The sequence below is a fragment of the Triticum dicoccoides genome, chromosome 7B (assembly GCF_002162155.2).
Source record: "Triticum dicoccoides isolate Atlit2015 ecotype Zavitan chromosome 7B, WEW_v2.0, whole genome shotgun sequence".
Classification (NCBI taxonomy): Eukaryota; Viridiplantae; Streptophyta; class Magnoliopsida; order Poales; family Poaceae; genus Triticum; species Triticum dicoccoides.
The window spans coordinates 672,252,555-672,270,777 of NC_041393.1; the positions used below are offsets into that span (position 1 = coordinate 672,252,555).

At 45.1% G+C, this 18,223-nt stretch overlaps 1 protein-coding gene and 1 pseudogene across 2 annotated transcripts; both read right to left on the bottom strand.

Moving 5' to 3' along the window:
- Positions 1–9,656: 9,656 nt before the first annotated feature.
- Positions 9,657–11,081, bottom strand: LOC119339361 (annotated as a pseudogene).
- Positions 11,082–13,212: 2,131 nt separating this feature from the next.
- Positions 13,213–16,417, bottom strand: LOC119340166. Of its 2 annotated transcripts, XR_005164421.1 has the most exons (4): positions 16,283–16,417; positions 14,762–15,197; positions 14,001–14,660; positions 13,213–13,455 (listed from the first exon to the last, which is right to left on the bottom strand). XR_005164421.1 is itself a non-coding variant. In XM_037612068.1 (2 exons), the coding sequence occupies exon 2, from the start codon at positions 14,846–14,848 to the stop codon at positions 14,078–14,080; it is 771 nt and encodes a 256-aa protein (XP_037467965.1). In that variant the 5' UTR covers positions 14,849–15,197; positions 16,283–16,417; the 3' UTR covers positions 13,468–14,077. The 2 variants fall into 2 exon arrangements, 1 of the variants encoding a protein (XP_037467965.1); XM_037612068.1 differs by lacking the exon at positions 13,213–13,455 and having other exon boundaries at positions 13,468–15,197.
- Between the last annotated feature and the right edge of the window lie 1,806 nt (positions 16,418–18,223).

Here is an 18,223-nt window from a genome sequence, read left to right on the forward strand (position 1 = left end):
TTCTCCAAGCTAGGCCCTTCATTTGTAAGAAAAACAAATGTATCCAATTTAGGCAGCATCATATTCTCATGAACATTAGAATCATTACCAAGAAATGAAAGTACCTGGTAATTTAGTTGGCGTGCGCGAGCTCTAGTAATTGGTCCAGTATGTATAGCAGCAGGGGCTGTGGGTGTAACAATTGTATTGATGTCCTCGTCAATGTCATTCGTCTCCTTGCCAGTTGGGAGCACCTCACATTGACTCACTGGCGTTTGCTCGCTCCAGCGAGCAAACTGACCAACACGCACAACTCTCAACCGACACGCCTTTTTGGGGGTGGCAGGGTGAGAAGTGGGCCCACCACTAGGAGAGGGTGGAGCAATTTAAACGAGAGGATGGGAGGTCTTATTGTGGTATGCAGGCCCACATAATAATCTACAGGTAAACTCCCCCTAAATTTGTAGGGTGGGCCCTTACTAACTTCCTATTAAGCCTCCACCTAATCTATCTGCCCCAGAATTTCATGATGGGAGCTCCCTAATTTCCTATTAAGCCTCCACCTAATCTCTTCCCCCGTTGAATTTCAGGGCAGGCCTTCCCTGGTTTCTTATTAAGCCTTCAACTAATCTTCTAATGGGAACAAGGAGGTGCTGCACCCTTACCCAAACTGGAAAATACAACTAGTCGAAAAGCGAGTGCACGATTCACAAGCATGCACAATCTAGCCTCCCTCTTTTCGTAGTAATAGAGTTAATCATCTCATATTAGTAAGGTATAAAGTTGCCAAAAGCAAGAAAAATCACTCGAAGTTTGACAAGGTTCCCCGTGGTACTTCGCTAAAACTTTTCTATAACGAACAAACCCACACGCTACTCTCCCCATCTCCTCTCCCCCCCACTCTCTGTCTCTCGTCACACATGTTCCCCTTCCCCTCGACATCCACATCGACTGCGCTAGAACCACCCACGGTTGAGCGGTGACGATGCGTTGAGACAACCGCGTGGGTTACTACTGTGTTTCCATCCAGATCTGGAGTCCTAGGTGTGGGCGACCAACCGCATCCAGATTTGGAGTCACCGCAGTTGAAGGCGTCTGTCACCCCCCCCCCCCCAGATCTGGAGCCAACATGATGATTGGTGATGAAGGAAAGCAGCATTCCGTCTCCGATGGCCACGCCTTACCACGACTGGCATCGGAGAAGGTAGTTGTTTCCTCCACTTCGCCCTCCGCTATCAACATCGAAGAAGGTAGGGGAAGAACTCGTCCAGTTTTTTTCTAGAAACATTAAGGTAAAAATTAGTTGATCTTTGAGTTGTGTTTATTTTTTTAATTGAGGGAAAACACTAGACTTGTATATTACTATAGACTGATTGCAATCATTACACATGGGGGCATTAAGTATTGATGGGGCACCAATTCCCTCAAAAAGAAGTAGTGATGGGACACTAGCCAACATCCCAAATCCGCTGTGGAGATTGGAATTCATGCTCTACATTGTTACCAGAAATAACACAAATGGTGTTACACTCAGTGCATTTATAAATTTACACAATTGTATAGTCAGTGAGCTAGTAGCAACCTCCAGCCAAAGACCTTAACCTTCTCCGGAACCTTAGCTCTCCAAATCACATCCCAAATATTCCAATTATATGTTGTCGCACTTGAAGAACTAGAAGTAGGGGAATTGTACCTGAATTTGAGTTGCGTGGCAAGTTTATAAGCAAGTCATCCATCACGTAGAAGGGTGATTTATGTGAAATATCTCCTCTACATTAAAAATAAGAAAATAGCCTAAGGACAAGGTTAATATTCCATTCATTTTTTATCGAGACAATCAATTGGTTTACCCACCTCAACCTTGAGTTTCTAGCAAATTTGGCAACCTGAGGCCATACTGTCTCAAAATCCAGTTGTCTCTCTGAATTTGAATTTTTCGTCCATTCACTATACGCGAGATGATGCCTTCCTTGAGTATCTTAACTCCAAGCCGGCGATGCATACGAGGAAATGACCATGTCCAGAATATCCACACGAGGATAATATTCTGATTTCAAGACTTTGGAACATAAACTATCCGGCTTGTGAATTAGTCTCCACCCTTGCCTTGCCAAGAGAGCTTGGTTAAACATATGCATATCCCGGAATCCTAGAACACCTCCTCTCTTTCGTTTTACTAGTTGGTACCAGGAGAGCCAATGGACTTGTGATGTCCTTACTCATCACCCCACCTAAAGTCCCAGATAAATTTTTCATACTTATCACAAAAGCCCAAGGACATTTGAACAATCCAATGAAGTAAGTGGGAAGCGCTTGAACCACTTACTTGATAAAGACCTCTTTAGCTGCATGGGCGATATACTTTTCAATCCAGCCCTTGCACATTTTTGTGAACCTTTCCATGATCGAATGAAATTCGAGGCAAACATCCTACCTTATGGGGTTGGTAAACCCAAATATTTACTCTCGAAAGTGGAAGTCACAATACCAAGGGTGACCTTTATCTCTTACTCGACATGGGGTGGGCAGTGTTCACTAAATAATAAAGAGCATTTAGCTGGGCTAAGAAGCTATCATGCACACCTTTGAAATAGAGTTGGAGTGTCCTTCGCTACCCTCACCTCTCTTCCTACGGCCTTGAAGAACAAAAGGTTGTCATCAACAAACATTAGTTTAGAGACACCGAGGCTGCCCCAACAATTTTGATAGGCATTAACCTCCCTTCCAAGATCGGCTTTCTTAAGATGCTTTCCCGACCATCCACAACCAATAAGATGGTGCATTCAGTATGTGACTATGATATTCCTTCTCAGCTAGTGAGTACTCCTTATCATGGACCCAAAATCTTTCATGTCCAGGACTAAACATCATGTTGCAGCACTCCCAGCTTAGTGCAGTCATCGTCCAGGGACTTCACTAGTTCCCTCTAGCGACGATACTCTTTCCAATATCTACTCATACCAGAAGGATTTCACGTTGCTATGCACCTTGTCTGTCTCCGTATTGCAGCCATGCATAAGGAAAGTGGTTGGAGCATATGTGTGTACCACTGTTCACTCTGAATAAATGACACCAACCCGACGATGCAACTGCACTTTCAACCCGACGGTCACATTTCTTTTGCCATACTGTTTATTACCTTATGTCCAGGATGGCCCCTTATAGCCCCAATTATGAAGATCACACTAGAACAAGGCTTCTCTGAAATTGGTATTTTTCTCTCGGATATCCAAGCTACTAAGAAGTGCTCATGCTGCCACATCGTGTCATAAAAATTACCAATCATCAACAAGTGTTCATGAGCATCTGGCTTTACTCTTTGAGTAAACTCCAGATGTGACATCTTCATTACTCCTTAGGTTCACCATGTAGCCCGACACTTCGGGCCATGGGAATCATCATGAATTAAGACATCGGTGTACCTCAGGTCATATGGTAGTCTTTTTATTTTAGTTCATTCATCTCAGAACAACGCGAGGCACCCTTGCCCTTACCATCATGCACAATACAATTCTGGCGGCCTAGCATCCACCTAAGCTTATTGAAACTCTTTTCACATTGCTGAGTTTCAGAAAGTGAAAGGATCATCAAGTGGTATATGCGCGCACGAGGCAAACTAGCTCTTCAACTATCCGGGATTGCCCAAGGCCGCAATAGTTCTAGATCAGGCGACTCATTTCTCCTGACAGGTGCCTTCCTTATCACATGTCATTCATCGGCAACCCATGGGCCGATAGCTTCCTTACCGCCTAACACACCTATGTTTCTCATGCCACCTCCATTACCCTCACCTCATGCCTTCTTGTTCAGACCAGGACTCTTGTAACTAGGTGTCGCCACAAACTCACTGTCACGTCCCATGCATTTAAGCAACACCGCCCCGGTGTTCGCCAGGGATTGATCAACTTACTTCCTTGGCTTACCCTTGAGGCTATTCTTATCTTTGTGATGCTTGGCTTTCGTGTTACCGGCTCCATGGAGTAGGGGAGGAGCCTTGTTGAGGTTGACTTCACCCACTTCATTTTCCTTGCTGGCTGACGGACTCTTGGACGAGGCCTGGCCTTGAATCACCTCCGCCCTCTGGGTTCAGTCCCGGCAAGGGAAGGAACCAAGTTGATGTCGAGTTCTACCCCCTTGCTCTGATTTAATTTGTACATACAAGCAGCTTTGGAGTGATTGCCGGTATCGTGGACGAGACCTTCCCCACCTCCTGCTGGAGTTGGGAACCCATGACAGCCATTGGTGGTGCAGGGGCCGACGTTAGTGTTAGCATGATTTTGATTGTTTTGTTTGGAACATGATGTAGTTGGCGCTTGCATGTCACGTGGCTTTAGTTCTTTGGGGACTAACCAAAGTCATGTACATGTACTAGTAGGAGTTCACGCGTTTGAATCAATCTTGAGTCCAAATATGTAGTATACGATGTGATCTAGGTTAAGTCAATTTCCGTGTAGGACATGGTCTCGTGGGTTGGCCGAGTATATATATTCGCTGACCGATGCCACGATCCACGGTCGACGGAGTTCTCCACCGCGCAAGGCTGCCCAGATCATCTTCCTTGGCCCGCCATCACCCCATCGGGGGCGACCTCCTCTGACGCACTCATCGCACTTTTGTTCTTGTTAACCTGACTCTGCAATGGATAACTTAAGGATCTGAGTGTATGTGTTGTTGGTGGATGTGCGATCTTGTTGTGTTTATACTATATGAAAAATATGAAATAGTTCAAGGGTTTACCCAGGGGCGGAGCTTTGTAGGGGCTAAACCGGGCTATGGCCGCCAAGGTTTTTGACATTTTTTTAGTAAGCTATGTGCATTTTCCCAACCCAGCTCAATTGTACTTCAGTTAGGGCATGTGCAATGGTTTAGACAATATCTGTCTGTAATACTTGTCCATGTAATCTACAAACGGCAATGTAGACACCTCCTACAATGGAACGACTGTTTACCTGTCTGTATAAAGTGAAACTGCTTTCCGTTTTGCTTGTTCGCCTCCGTAGAAATTCTTCTTCGTCCCTCTAGTACTCATATCCTCTCTATCTTCCAGTAATTAAATTCTGATTCTAAGCAATTACCTTTACTAATTCTTCCTAAGGTTATGCTGCTATCAATCTCCTCATCTATCTGTTTTCCGCCCACGAATTATTTTCCTTCCCTGGTGCTCTCACGATTGAAACAAGTCCACAATGAAATAGATATTCAGAATCACCGAATGCGTTTATAGCAGCAGCAGCAGCGGTGTGGTTTCACGGAAAGAACAAAAGAACCTCACTGTGGATTTGATGGCGCCGCCTCTTCTCGCAGCGCCGCTTCTTCTTCTACCTCGAGCTGCCTCACACAACTCTCTCATCTCTCTTGTGGTTTCACACAAAAACACACACACCAGGGGAAGACTCAACGTGCACACACACACACACGCATATACCAAGAAGAGCACACAAGCTTTGCCCAGAGGCACTCTTACTTGGCAGCCACAAACACTACATTGTTGCCTCAGCCCTCACGGCCTCAAACTTTCTCATTAACTCAGTGCAACACTTATATACACAAGAGAGGTTGGCTGACTTGCCAAGCTAGCCGCCATACCCGGGCACACTAACCACTAACCCATGTACTCACGCACTAACTTGGCCGGTACACTCGGCCACTAACCAACTCACCCATGATCCAAATGACCCGGCCAGCATGCACATGCACATGGCTAGCTAACAAACTACATGCGTGACTAAAGAAAAACCAAGAAATAATCTAAACCAAGCATTAATAACAAGATTAGTTCTGACATTCACCTTCCTAATCTTGTTAACTTATTTCTCTCTTGAAGCCCGTGGTTGTCGATGTCGTCGGTGCAACACGTAGATGGCCACCAATGCCATCTTGTCACGCCGATTGTCGTCGTCGCCTCTAGCTTCGATGAGAACCGCACCGCCTACACCTTCACCACAAGCGCGCCGCCGTGGCACGCTCGTTGCCGCATGTTTGCCACGGTGCCGCCGATGACTCGTTCGTCACCGGTGACGCAACTCGCCGGTGACCCGCTTTCATGTTGTCGACGATGACGCACCTTGTCGACGACTCGGACATGGAACTCGTTGTGGCAATGGCCTCCGCTCCATGGCCATCACCTCCTTGCCGCCGGTGCCGCAACTCGCCGGTGACTCGCCTCCATGTTGCCGATGATGACGCACCTTGTCGCCGACTCGGACATGGATGTTGAACTCCTCATGGCAATGGCCTCCGCTCCATGGCCATCACCTCCTTGCCGCCGGTGACGCAACTTACCGGGCAGCACACCTCTCTCCATCGCTCGTGGGGCAGCTCGACGATGATGAAGACACGCAAACCACCGCTAGCAGCATCGCGCCGGCAACAGCGTCTACCTTGCGCCGCCGACCTCCACGTCACATGGAGTCCGCCGCGCCGCCACCACCGCCTTGGATCGACAAGGCTCTGATCCAAATGACCCGGCCAGCATGCACATGCACATGGCTAGCTAACAAACTACATGCGTGACTAAAGAAAAACCAAGAAATAATCTAAACCAAGCATTAATAACAAGATTAGTTCTGACAGGATTCACGCGGACTGCAAGATGTGCGGCCCCGCGGGGGATTCATGAGCAGCGCATTGCTCCAGACTCTCCCCGTCTTAAGTACGAAGCAGCGCTGCAGAGCAGGGAGCATCCACTGCCCGCCGTAATCTTCTCCCCTTTACGTTCAGGAAAAAGTAATCTTCTCGCCTTGATCAACACCTTGCTGCAGCAATCAACGCTCACTAATTCAGTTGTCCCCTTCACGGTTACTACAACACAAATGCATGCATCAGCGACGGTCAGAGACATCTATGCAACCGCCACCTTCGTGCTAGCCTACTGCAATGTATATCTCCCGAAATACTTTATTTTTAAAATTAATACCTTGATTATTTTTAGCTTATAAAAAATGTAATGTGGTACAATTGATTTGGTCTTTTTACGTCATGGATAGAGTACTAAAAGAAAAAATGTGGTTAGGACCAACTTTTTCTTGGTTCAATTTTTTTTAAATTATGCTCTTTTTTTTTCTGGCCCGCCCAACTTTTTCTTGCAAGCTCCGCCACTGGGTTTACCACTATCAGTGTAGAACAATCTTAGAATTTCAATATTGCTTGCACTTTTTGATTTCAAATGTTGATGAAATTTATCGCGTATCTACGGGCCTGGAATCGAGGTGGAGACAAGAGCCAAACCTGTTGCGCAACACATATAATTAACATTCGGTGGAAAAAAATACAGAACTTGCCTTTTCTTTTCAAATGTTGATGAATTTTATCATGATCGAATTTTCTTGGGGCAGATGCACATTTCGATGGCAATACTGTAGTCTTTACTCTACCGTGTATTATGTTTATAGTTTCTACAAACATTTTTGTTGTGTTTGTATAATTATCATAGATGTAGTAGTACCAAGTGAATTAAAATAGTGATAGCAATTTATATTATAATAGTTAACTCAAGTCCATTGCTAAAATTGTTGTCCTTTCATGATCCTTAATGCAGAATTTGAAGCTGATATCATGCAAAACATCAACCGGAGCTCCAACACCCCCATCTCCGTGCACTGTGTCATGTTTGGACCCGAAGGTTGGGCGGACCTACCACATGGATTATTGCACTCCATCATTGTCCTGCTGGGTTCAACTCGTGACCTTCTTGCATTCATCGCCACCTGCCCTAGCTGGTATGCCGCATTCATGTTAATCCAATCTACCTTAGGCGAGCTCTTCCCACCTGTTATTTTTCGGAACTGTGCCAACCAGACAAGCTCAGCTGGCTCTAACATTGGAAACACATGGGAGCTCGTTGATCCTGTATACCCAAGTACTCTGTTGTGTCGGTTGACCCCTCCAAGTATTTTGGACAAAATGGCAGTCATCAAATGTTCTTATGGTCATGCAATTTTCTGCTACGACAGATCCCTTGTCATTATGGACGTGCTCACTGGCACTATGGTTGCAGCTCCACCTTTCCCATTGAGTCAACTATGCTATAGAACCTTCATATCTCCAGAGGCGTCACCAGATTCATATCTATTTGTCAGCAGCCCGCATTGTCTGTACGCTTGGCGAGTTGGGAGCCCCTCTTGGTTGCACTGCGATTTTCTAAATGCACATTTGATCAAGGAGATGGTATCCTTCAAAGGCCGGGTCATTATGAGGATGCGTCAAAAACTATACACCGTGCATTTGGCACCTCAGTTTCATGTTGAGGTACTAAGAGTTGATTGCAGAGATTATATGGACCCATATGTGCTTTCCGGAAATTTGGTGGCTTGTGAAGACATACTTCTCCTACTTGGTCATAACGGGGAAGCCTTCTCCATTGACTTCTCAACTGAACCTGCAAAGTATGTGCGCGTGGAAGAGGGAGGCTTGAAGAAGTGGGCGTTCTTCTTCGGCAGGAAACGTACTGGACAACAACGACTCTTAGTGAACCCAGAGAGAATGGGTTTAAGGGGTGGCCTTGTCTATCAGTTAGATGAAAACGCTCTAGTATTTTCATACCCAATAGATGGCAACCAAAATGAGGAGTTGGAGCCAGAACCTTGTTTTGCGACGATCAATGCTTATCTTGATCGCAATCCCACATCCTTTGCAGCTTGGGTATGAGATCGTGTCATTGCAGCGCGCGTTGTCTTGTTGTCATTGGCTGCACTTGGGGACTTTTTGTCGCTATGTGTTCCTTCTAGTTTCCGCTCCTTTGATAGAATACATCAAGATTTGTAATAATCTCTGTTTGCCACCCAGGGTACATTCCTGGAGGCAAAACTTGTGCTACATGGTGCTGTTTTCGCTGAACCTTGTTAATTACTCCCGTCTTGCATACAAGAGATAAGGGTTTGCATCTTGAAACAATACTAACTTCTTGGGTCTTCATATCACTCTTCAACATTTTTTGTGTGCACCATGTCAGATGTGCCTGGGCTTTTATTTTTGTTATGTTCTTTGTTTGGTCCATACATCTATTTGTAGCTTGATCTCTTTTTAAACAGAGATAATCAAATGCACGTAGAGCTGTTTGCTGAAGCTACCTGCAAATACAGAGTTGTTTGGTTGTCGAACACTCTGTGTGCCTAGTTTTTGTTGGTGCGAAATATAAACTTTATGATGAATGTACATATGCTGCTTATATGTTTGTTGGCTGAACTTGCAGTTTATATTAACCTAATGTCTATGGACTTGCATCCTCACTCCAATTCTTGGTGACCTTGCAACTCTCTAGCCCAAAATGGCGTACAATGTTCTGTGAAAAAATTGTAGCTCTGCCCAAGCTATGTTCTCAATATTGACATTTCCACCCAATGAGACTGTCATATGCTCAAGCACATCACGTGAATAATCAACAACCATAGTGCAATTACTCTATTGCAGTACCAACACATGAAAGGGAAGTTACATGCCTAGCCCATGGTATCAAGTGCCCAAGTACAAGAAAACTCCACAACCTGTAATAGATGAAAGATAAAACATATGGGTCCCTTGTAATCGGCGCAGAGAAAAAAGGAGAGTACATGATCTGATAACTTAATCTAAACATCTGTTTGTAATGCAAGTTTCGAAACACGTCAAGAACATTCAGTGAACTACTCATCCTGCAAAGGCAAGACGGTAGAGTCCTCCCACCAAAGCTGTATCAGAAGCTAATTACCAACCGCACCCACGACCGTAAGATCATCGCTGGCCGGAACGAGGAAACGCGTGGGGAAGACCCAGGTTGACTCCAATTTCAGGTACCGTCTTCCAGTGTTGAAGAGTTGCGAACATGTCGAACGGTAATAACATATTTGCCATAGTTGGACTGCAGCCCAAGGTTGTTCAGACTGATAACTTGGGAAGTATATGTGGTTGTTCCTCCCTCCCCATCCCTCCGGGTTCATGCACGGCAACGCCTCGCACCGCTCATCAACGCTGGTAAAGATGGCAGTTATCTAACTTTTTCACCTTCACCTACCTTGCCTTCTTGGTCATGGTGTCCAATGACTCAAGCTTGAAGGCCATGAACTGGAAGGCCTCCGAGCGCATCCCTCTTCCCGCCTCCACAAGTTTGATCAAGAGAAGCACATCACCACACACCACTAGCCATGCCTTTTCATTTGCTGGATAGAGATCTTCAGTTATATCTTCCTCAAACACAACTTTAAACTTATGAATAATGAGACCGGGTGACAAGTGAATGATGTAGAACCACCCGAAAGACCCTAGGGCATATGTCTTGCCCTCGAAGGTCACATTTTGTTCAATCGAAAAACGACCAACTTTAGGACTGTGTTTTGTCCAAGAGTCGCTCCCGATGCGCCACAGGAACAGATATGCTCCAGCACCGACAAGGAGATGCGAATCAGTGGATGCAACAGGGGCAGTTAAGGTGACATAGATGATGCAAGTGAAGTGAACTGACCGGAGGGAAGGAGGACCAACCTTAGCGCCACTGAATGGATTAACAATATGGAACCCATTGTTGTCTAAGAAGATGAGCTGACCATGGGAGTAGTGCAGAAAGGTCATGCTTCTGAGGTTACTCAAGGAAAGAAAACTGCGAGAGGATGAGGTGGCAGCAGGGTCAGCCAATCTCCATGTGCATTTGTGGAATAAGGTCCAACAGTTATGCGAGAGAGACTATCCACCGTCAGTACGGAGATTGGGTGGAGGAGCAGAGGCTGGACAGAGGACTTGTGCGCTTAGAAGAGATAACACCAATGACGACAAGTGGTACTGAAGGCAAGGAGGTCGCAGAACGAGCGTAGTAGAGCGACAACGGGTCGGAGCAGATCTCCATGAGCTCTGCCCATCCTTGCAGCCGAGATGAAGCAAAGAGTGAGGAGACAGAAGCAGAACATGTCCTATTGGCCATTATTTGCGCGATGGCGCTCTCCCTGTTCGACACAGCAAATTCAAGAAAAAAGGTTAGGCATGCAAAACAAGGTATAACGACTGTATACAAAAGAACATGAGTTACCAAGATTCTAAAAAACATGATTGCTCATCAAAGGTACTAATCCTTCAAAGGTACTAAAAAACACTACGTTCCCATCATACACTGAACTGAACGAAGGTACTAATCGCATTGAGTTGTGGCTCCCGAGAAGATCAGAATAAGATCAACAATGATGCAGGCACTGGATGTCAATTATATGGGGAAGTTATATATATGCGCTAGATAGAAAATAGATGTCTGTGCCTAGTATTTCTCAAACTAATACTGTATCTGGCAAGTGTTGATGCTGACAGAAAAATAAAAGCAGAGCATGTATGATTTTCCTAGCAAATTGAGAATCAGTGATCGACACCCTCTGTTCAAGCAGGAAGTTGAGTCCTTGGGTTTCTTCTTCGGCGGGCAGCGCAGGACCTCTTTCTTTGGGCCCATAGATGTGGAAATGAAGATCGCAAACAAGTTCTGATTGACTGAGGAATCATGTTGTCCCGGCTAGATGTAGCATTGGTGTTCTCTTTTGATGTTTCTACCTTCTCCAATCCCCCACCCTATGTACATATACTCTGTTAAACCTTAAAATTAATGAATGTGTTCAGGCTGGCTTTTGCCCGCCGTAGTACCCTCAAAAAAATATTATTAACTCTAAAAACATTGATTGGCAATGTAGAACAACCATCATCGGCTCCAACAATCTCATGCCATCACATGGACTACAAGAGAGGTTGGGAGGCCTACTTGGTTGCGCTGCGATTTTGTAAGTGCACATTTGATCCAAGAGATGGTGGCCTTCAAAGGCCGGGTCATTACTAGGATACATCAAAAGTTGTACACCGTGCATTTGGCACCCTAGTTTTAATGGTGAGGTATTAAGAGTTGCTTGCAGAAATTATATGGACCGGTACGTAGATGCTTTTGGGAAATTTGGTAGCTTGAGAAGATACGCTTCTCCTACTTGGCTGTAACGGGGATGCCTTCATCGATTTTTCGACTGAAACTGCAAAGTATTTGAGGGGATAGATGGAGGCTTGAAGAAGTGTGCATTCTTCCTTGGCCAAAAACAGCCATGACACTTAGTGAACCAAGAGGGGATGAGATTAAGGGATGGCCATGCCTACGAGTTGGATGAAAATGCTCGAGTATTTTCATAAGCAGAAGATGGCAACCAAAATAAGAATTGGGTGCCAGAGCCTGTTTTGTGACGATAAATGCTCATCTTGCTAGCAATCCTACATCTTTTGCAGCTTGGGTATAAGACAGTGTCGTTGCACCATGTAGTTGTCTTGTTGTCACTGGCTGCATTTGGGGGCTGTTTGTGTTCCATTGTTATGTTCCTTAGGTCCTGTTTGCTTCCTGCCACGCTGTAGTATGTGATAGCAAAACAAACTACTGTGCTGCACTCTTTCGTGCCTAAGTAATGTGTGGCGAATGAATAGTTCGCCTCACTTGCGGCTTGCCGCAGGTTGGAGTGGCAGGCTGAAGTAGCGAACCAAACACTCGCTTATTCTTTTCGCTTCTCTGACGTGGTGCAATAATCTTTGTTTGCTATCCAATGTATGTTCTTGGAGGCAAAAACTTGTTCTAGATGTTTCTTTTTTCGCCAAAGCTTGATAATACTCCCATTTTGCATAAAAAAGACAGGGGTTTACATCCTGAAACTATTTAGTGCCTGTTGGGTCTTCATATCACTCTTTAGCATTTTTTTTGTGCACCGGGTGAGATGTGCCTGGGTTTTTATTTAGTTATGTGCTCTGTTTGTTCATCTATCAGTAGCTCGATCTCCTTCTACAAACCGAGGTAATGAAATGCACGCAGAGCTGTTTACTGAAGCTAATACAAATGCGGAGATACATACACATGGCATCTTGACTAGAAGTGCAAGTGTCAACGGTGTCATCACTCATCACACACAGAAAAAAAAATGACATAATAGCAAGATTCCATTTATTCGAACCAAGATGGATTGTCTTTTGCAGATGTTGAAGCCTTGTACGGATCCAAATGATGGGAAATGCCACATAGGAAAAAAAGGAAAATGGTCTGAAATAACAGAATATATATTGCTGGTGTTTATTCTGTCATTGTTAAACAGCGACATGGTAATCTGCCAAATAAATCCGTCTTAAGATGATAATACCGGAACAGTTGTTCTATGGCAGATATCTGACGGTGGATTAGGATCGAAATGGTTGTAGAAAATCGTATGAAAGGTAAGAGTAAACACCTTAATCAGGCTTCTTAGTATGAAATGACAACACAATTCTCAGCTCACACACAATGAACACAATGGCACAAGCAGGTTTTTTGCGCTGCGCACAACCCTTGCAGCTTTTCTGTATTTCTTTTTCTCCTTTTATTATGTTACAAAAGAAATGGCCTCTAACGGCCCGAACAAAATGCTTGCAGCGATCCTCAGCGTTCATTCCATCCCACGAACAAGACCGTGCAGAGCCTGGACTATGCCCTACTAGCTTATCCAGCTGACCACCTCCATCGTGCCATCCCACGACCTGGCCAACCGAAACACGATGAGAAAGACGCCTAACCAGCTAATTATGCACATGTGCAGTGAGTATGCAAACCTTTGCCATGGCACACTTATTCACAGCAAAACAGCTGCCATGGCAGTGAAAAAGCTCTGCCAAGCACTAAATAAAGACAGCACAAGTTTATCCAACATGAAAAGATGAAGAACAGCAGCAAGCTTATAACTTGATGAATAATGAGCACTGCACATATGCTAGCGAGTAGGTATTAGGAACTTGCATTTTGGGGTCAGACCTAGATCACCTTAGGTGTGTAGTATAACCCAAGTTATCAAGTGGCCCAAGTACAAGTAAACTCCATAATTTGTAGTAGGTGAGAAATAGAACATAAGGTCCCTTATAATCCCACAAAAAAAGCAGAATCAAATAACCCTACAGCGAAAGCTTCTGTTTGCAATGCAACTTTAGAAAAAAGTTAAGAACATTCAGTAAAAATACTCATCATGTAACTGCAAGCAAGGTAGAACTCTCCCACGAAAGCTGTATCAGAGGACAATCACCAACCGCACCTGCAATGGCCGTAAGATCATTGCTGACCAGAGCGACGAAATGCAGCGGGAAGGACCCAGGTTGGCACCAATCTGTGTTACTGGCTTCCAGTTTTCAAGAGCCACGAACTTGTCGAATGGTTGTTAGCTCTCTGCCATAGTTGCGCTGCAGCCCAAGGTTGTTCAGACTGATAACTTGGGAAGTATATGTGGTTGCTCCTCCCTCCCCATCTCTCCGGGTTCATGAACGACAACGCCTCGCATCGCCCGTTGGCGCTGACAAAGATGGCCCAGTTATTCAACCTGTCCACCTTCACCCACCTTGCCTTCTTCTTCCTGGCGTCCAGCGACTCGAGCTTGAAGGCCTTGAAGTGGAATGCCTCCGGGCTTATCCTTCCTGCTGCCTCAAGTTTGATTAAGAGAAGCACGTCCCACACCACAAGCCATGTTTTTTGATTTGTCCAATAGCGATCTTCAGTTCTATCTTCCTCGAACACAACTTCAAACTTCTGAATCAAGAGACTGGGCGAAAATTGTACAATGCAGAAGGACCCGAAAGACCCTAGGGTGTATGTTTTGCCCTTGAAGGCTATGATTTGTTCAATCCTAAGAAAAGGAACTTTCGGATAGTGTTCCAACCAAGAGTCGCTCCCGATGCGCCACTGAAACAGATAACCTCCGCTGCCGACGAGGAGATGCGAGTCAGCGGATGCAACAGGGGCAGTCAAGGTGACATAGCTGGTGCGAATGAAGTTGTCTGACTTAAGGCAAGGAGGCACAACCTTAGCGCCGCTGAACGCATTAACAATGTAGAACCCATCATCGTCACAGAAGATGAGGTGGCCGTAGGAGCAGCGAAGAAAGAACATGCTTCTGAGGTCACTCAAGGAAAGCAAACTGGGATAGGATGAGGCAGCAGCAGGATCAGCCAATCTCCACGTGCATTCGTGGAAAAGGGTCCAGTAGTCATAGTCATACCAGGGATACCGTTGGATGTCAGTGCTCGGGTGGAGGAGGAGAGGCTACAAAGAGGACGTGTGCGCTGAGAAATCACGCCAGGGACGACAGGTGGAACCAACGGCGAGGAGGTCGCGGAACGAGCTGAGGAGAGCGATGATGGGTTGAAGCTAGTCGTCCGGGAGCTCGGCCCATCCACGTAGCCCAGATGAGGCAGAGGCATAGCATGTTCTCTTCGCCCTGATTTGCACAGCGCTCTCCCTGTTCGACAAGGAAAATTCAGGAGAAAGGTTAGACATGCGCAGCAAGGTATAGTAGTTGTACAAAAAGGAACTGGAGCTACCAAGATTCAATAAACATGATTTGTGTGTATCGTTCAAATATCACCGCGTCACTACAATTACATCATACACTAAAATTAACAAAGATACTGAACGCCTTAAGTTGTTTTCTTTTGGTTGAAAAAGAGAGTTTCCTCTCCGATTTCCATTATCAGTAATCACCAAGTCCTACAAACCCAGACCGAAATTACAGATAACGCTGCTGACCTACACCACATCGACAGATCCAATGATCCGCGCCCCTGAAACAATGTAGGAAACTAGGCACCCCCTACTCATCAGGATTGCAACCTCCCAGCCTGCAAAAGAAACTAAGTCTAAACACACACAGTCACCTATCACCTTAAGTTGTTGCTCCTCAGAATAAAATTAACAACTACTCCTTCCGTTCCAAAATAGATGACTCAACTTAGTACTAACTTAAGTTAGTACTAAGTTGAGTCATCTATTTTGGAACAGAGGGAGTACATAGATGCATGCTACACGGGCGGTAGATAGACAGGCTGTTAGAGTTTCATATAATTCTTCGCGTCTACTGAACAATACACACCACGATCGCCTATTTCTCAAACTAATAGTGTATCTGGCAAGTCTTGCTACTGGCTGAAAAATGAAAGCAGAGTATAATTCTTCGCGTCTACTGAACAATACACACCACGATCGCCTATTTCTCAAACTAATAGTGTATCTGGCAAGTCTTGCTACTGGCTGAAAAATGAAAGCAGAGCACATATGATTCTCCCTCTGTTATTATCTGCAATGTTGGACATCTAAAGCAGGGAAAGTCTCAATCTGGATTGTTTTTCTTCTTCGAGAATAAGCAGAATCCATCTACGACTTAACTATATCTACCCAATTTAGTTCCATATATCGAGTTGTGATTAATCTTGGAGATGTAAGGCGGATCTGATGCGACATCCGCAGGGGAACGGAAACTGGACAGGAAGCAGAACGAGAGGGACAGAGAGATGGAGTACAGGACGAGGTAAGGGTTGGGGGTATTACGTAGGCGATGAGGACGAGGACGCAGCAGCCGCCGACGCCGAGGAAGAAGGATGCGCGTCGATCTCCAGCGGCGGCGCCCCGCCGTTTCTTCCAGCTCTCCCGAAGGGCGGCCTGTAAAACAGTGCGGTACAGAACTACAGACCAGCTTTTTTTTAACCTGGATATTTCCTTCTTGCGGTTATAAGAGCATCTCTACCAGACCCATTGAAAGGTTTTTAAAAGTCTATTTAGTTACGGCCGAATAGATACTGTAAAAATAAATTGTAAAACTGGGATAAGAACTCCTTCCTCCAGCCTAGCCGGCGCCGCCCCTTCCCCCAGCCGGTCGCGCCAGCCACGCCGGTAGTGCCTCATCGCCCGCCGGCTGCGTCATGCTCCGTTGCCGGCCACACTGCGCGAGCTGTGCCCCTTTGTCGGCCGCGAAGGGAGGGATTCCGGCGGCCAGGCTGAGGTCACGGGAGGCCACGATGAGGTCGACACTAGTGCAGAACCGGGCTTTAGTGCCGGTTCGTAAGGGCCTTTATTGCCGGTTCCAAAACCGGCACTAAAGAGTGGAGACTAAAGCCCCCCCCCCCCCTCTTCACTACCGGTTCGGTACGAACCGGCACTAAAGTGCCACCACGTGGTACGAGCCAGACCCGGGTGCTGGTAGACCATTAGTACCGGTTGGTAACACCAACCGGTACTAAATGTTTGGGGGTTTTGGTTTTATTTCTTACTTTTCATTAATTTTGTGTTTACCATTTAATTCTTTTTTGTTTGCTGTTATTTTACGATGCTACATACTATACACGTTATGCATATATATAAATAGATTTTCTCATAGAACCGCATATATATATAAATATATATCATCGAATGTCTCACAACCAACACCATTAATTTTTCACACATAGACATGCATATATATATATATACAATTTCTCCTACATGTTGCCTTGGTGCCTTCGGAGCACGATGACAAGTGGTTCATGGGGCGGTAGCGGGTAATAGTATTCTCCTTTGTGATCTATGAGTTGGTCGAGCAAAAATCCCGCTATTTTCTCTTGAAGTGCTAGTATGCGGTCCATTGGTAGGAGCTGCTCCCGCACCTCTCTGAACTGTTAAGAAGGAGATCAATATGCATGTGTATTAGTTGTGTGACTAGATATATCGATAATGGTGTGAATAGTGTTCTGACAAACGTACCCAGTCCTGTCTTTGAGATTTGCTCATTTCGGACGCCATCATGCGAATGTTCTCGCAAACGTAGTATGCACATAGATCATTTCCCTGCGCCTGCTTCAGGGCCTTTACGAGAATGGAATTGAATCAGATAATAATTAATCAAGCATGATAATTAATTAATGGTATTGAAACAAGAATTAAAGAGATGATAGCTAGCTAGGTAGCTAGTACTACTTAATTACTTACCTTTGGTCGATACCAAAACAGCTTTTTTGCCCATTTGCCTAGAGTCACCTTGATGAACTTTGCCCAACCCCTGCCCACCGGCAAAGAAAATTAATAAAGGGGTTATTAAATAGTTCATATCAGGAAATGACGAACTAAATAGGCCGAGATATAGTTAATAATGATTGAAATTACCTGTTGACTATCCCCTTCACGATGATGTAGTCACTTTCTTCTTTAAGTAGTGAGTTCAGTACTTCAACTTTTCCTTCCTCAACTTTAATGTCTAACAAGATTCAGTGGAAACTGCATGCGCACACGTTTGCATGTCTTAATTAAGCGGGCATATGTGCATAACACTAATCAACTACCGTAAACCCTATACACTTAATTATTAACATCTAGCTAGCTAGTAAGCAAAAATAGAATTTGTAGTACAAGACAGCGTGACTCACATGAAGTTGTAAGGAAGTAGTACATCTTCATTGGTATTGAGGCGCTTGAAGAACTCTAGCATGCTTTCCTCTAAACTTGCTCGATAAGTTGGAA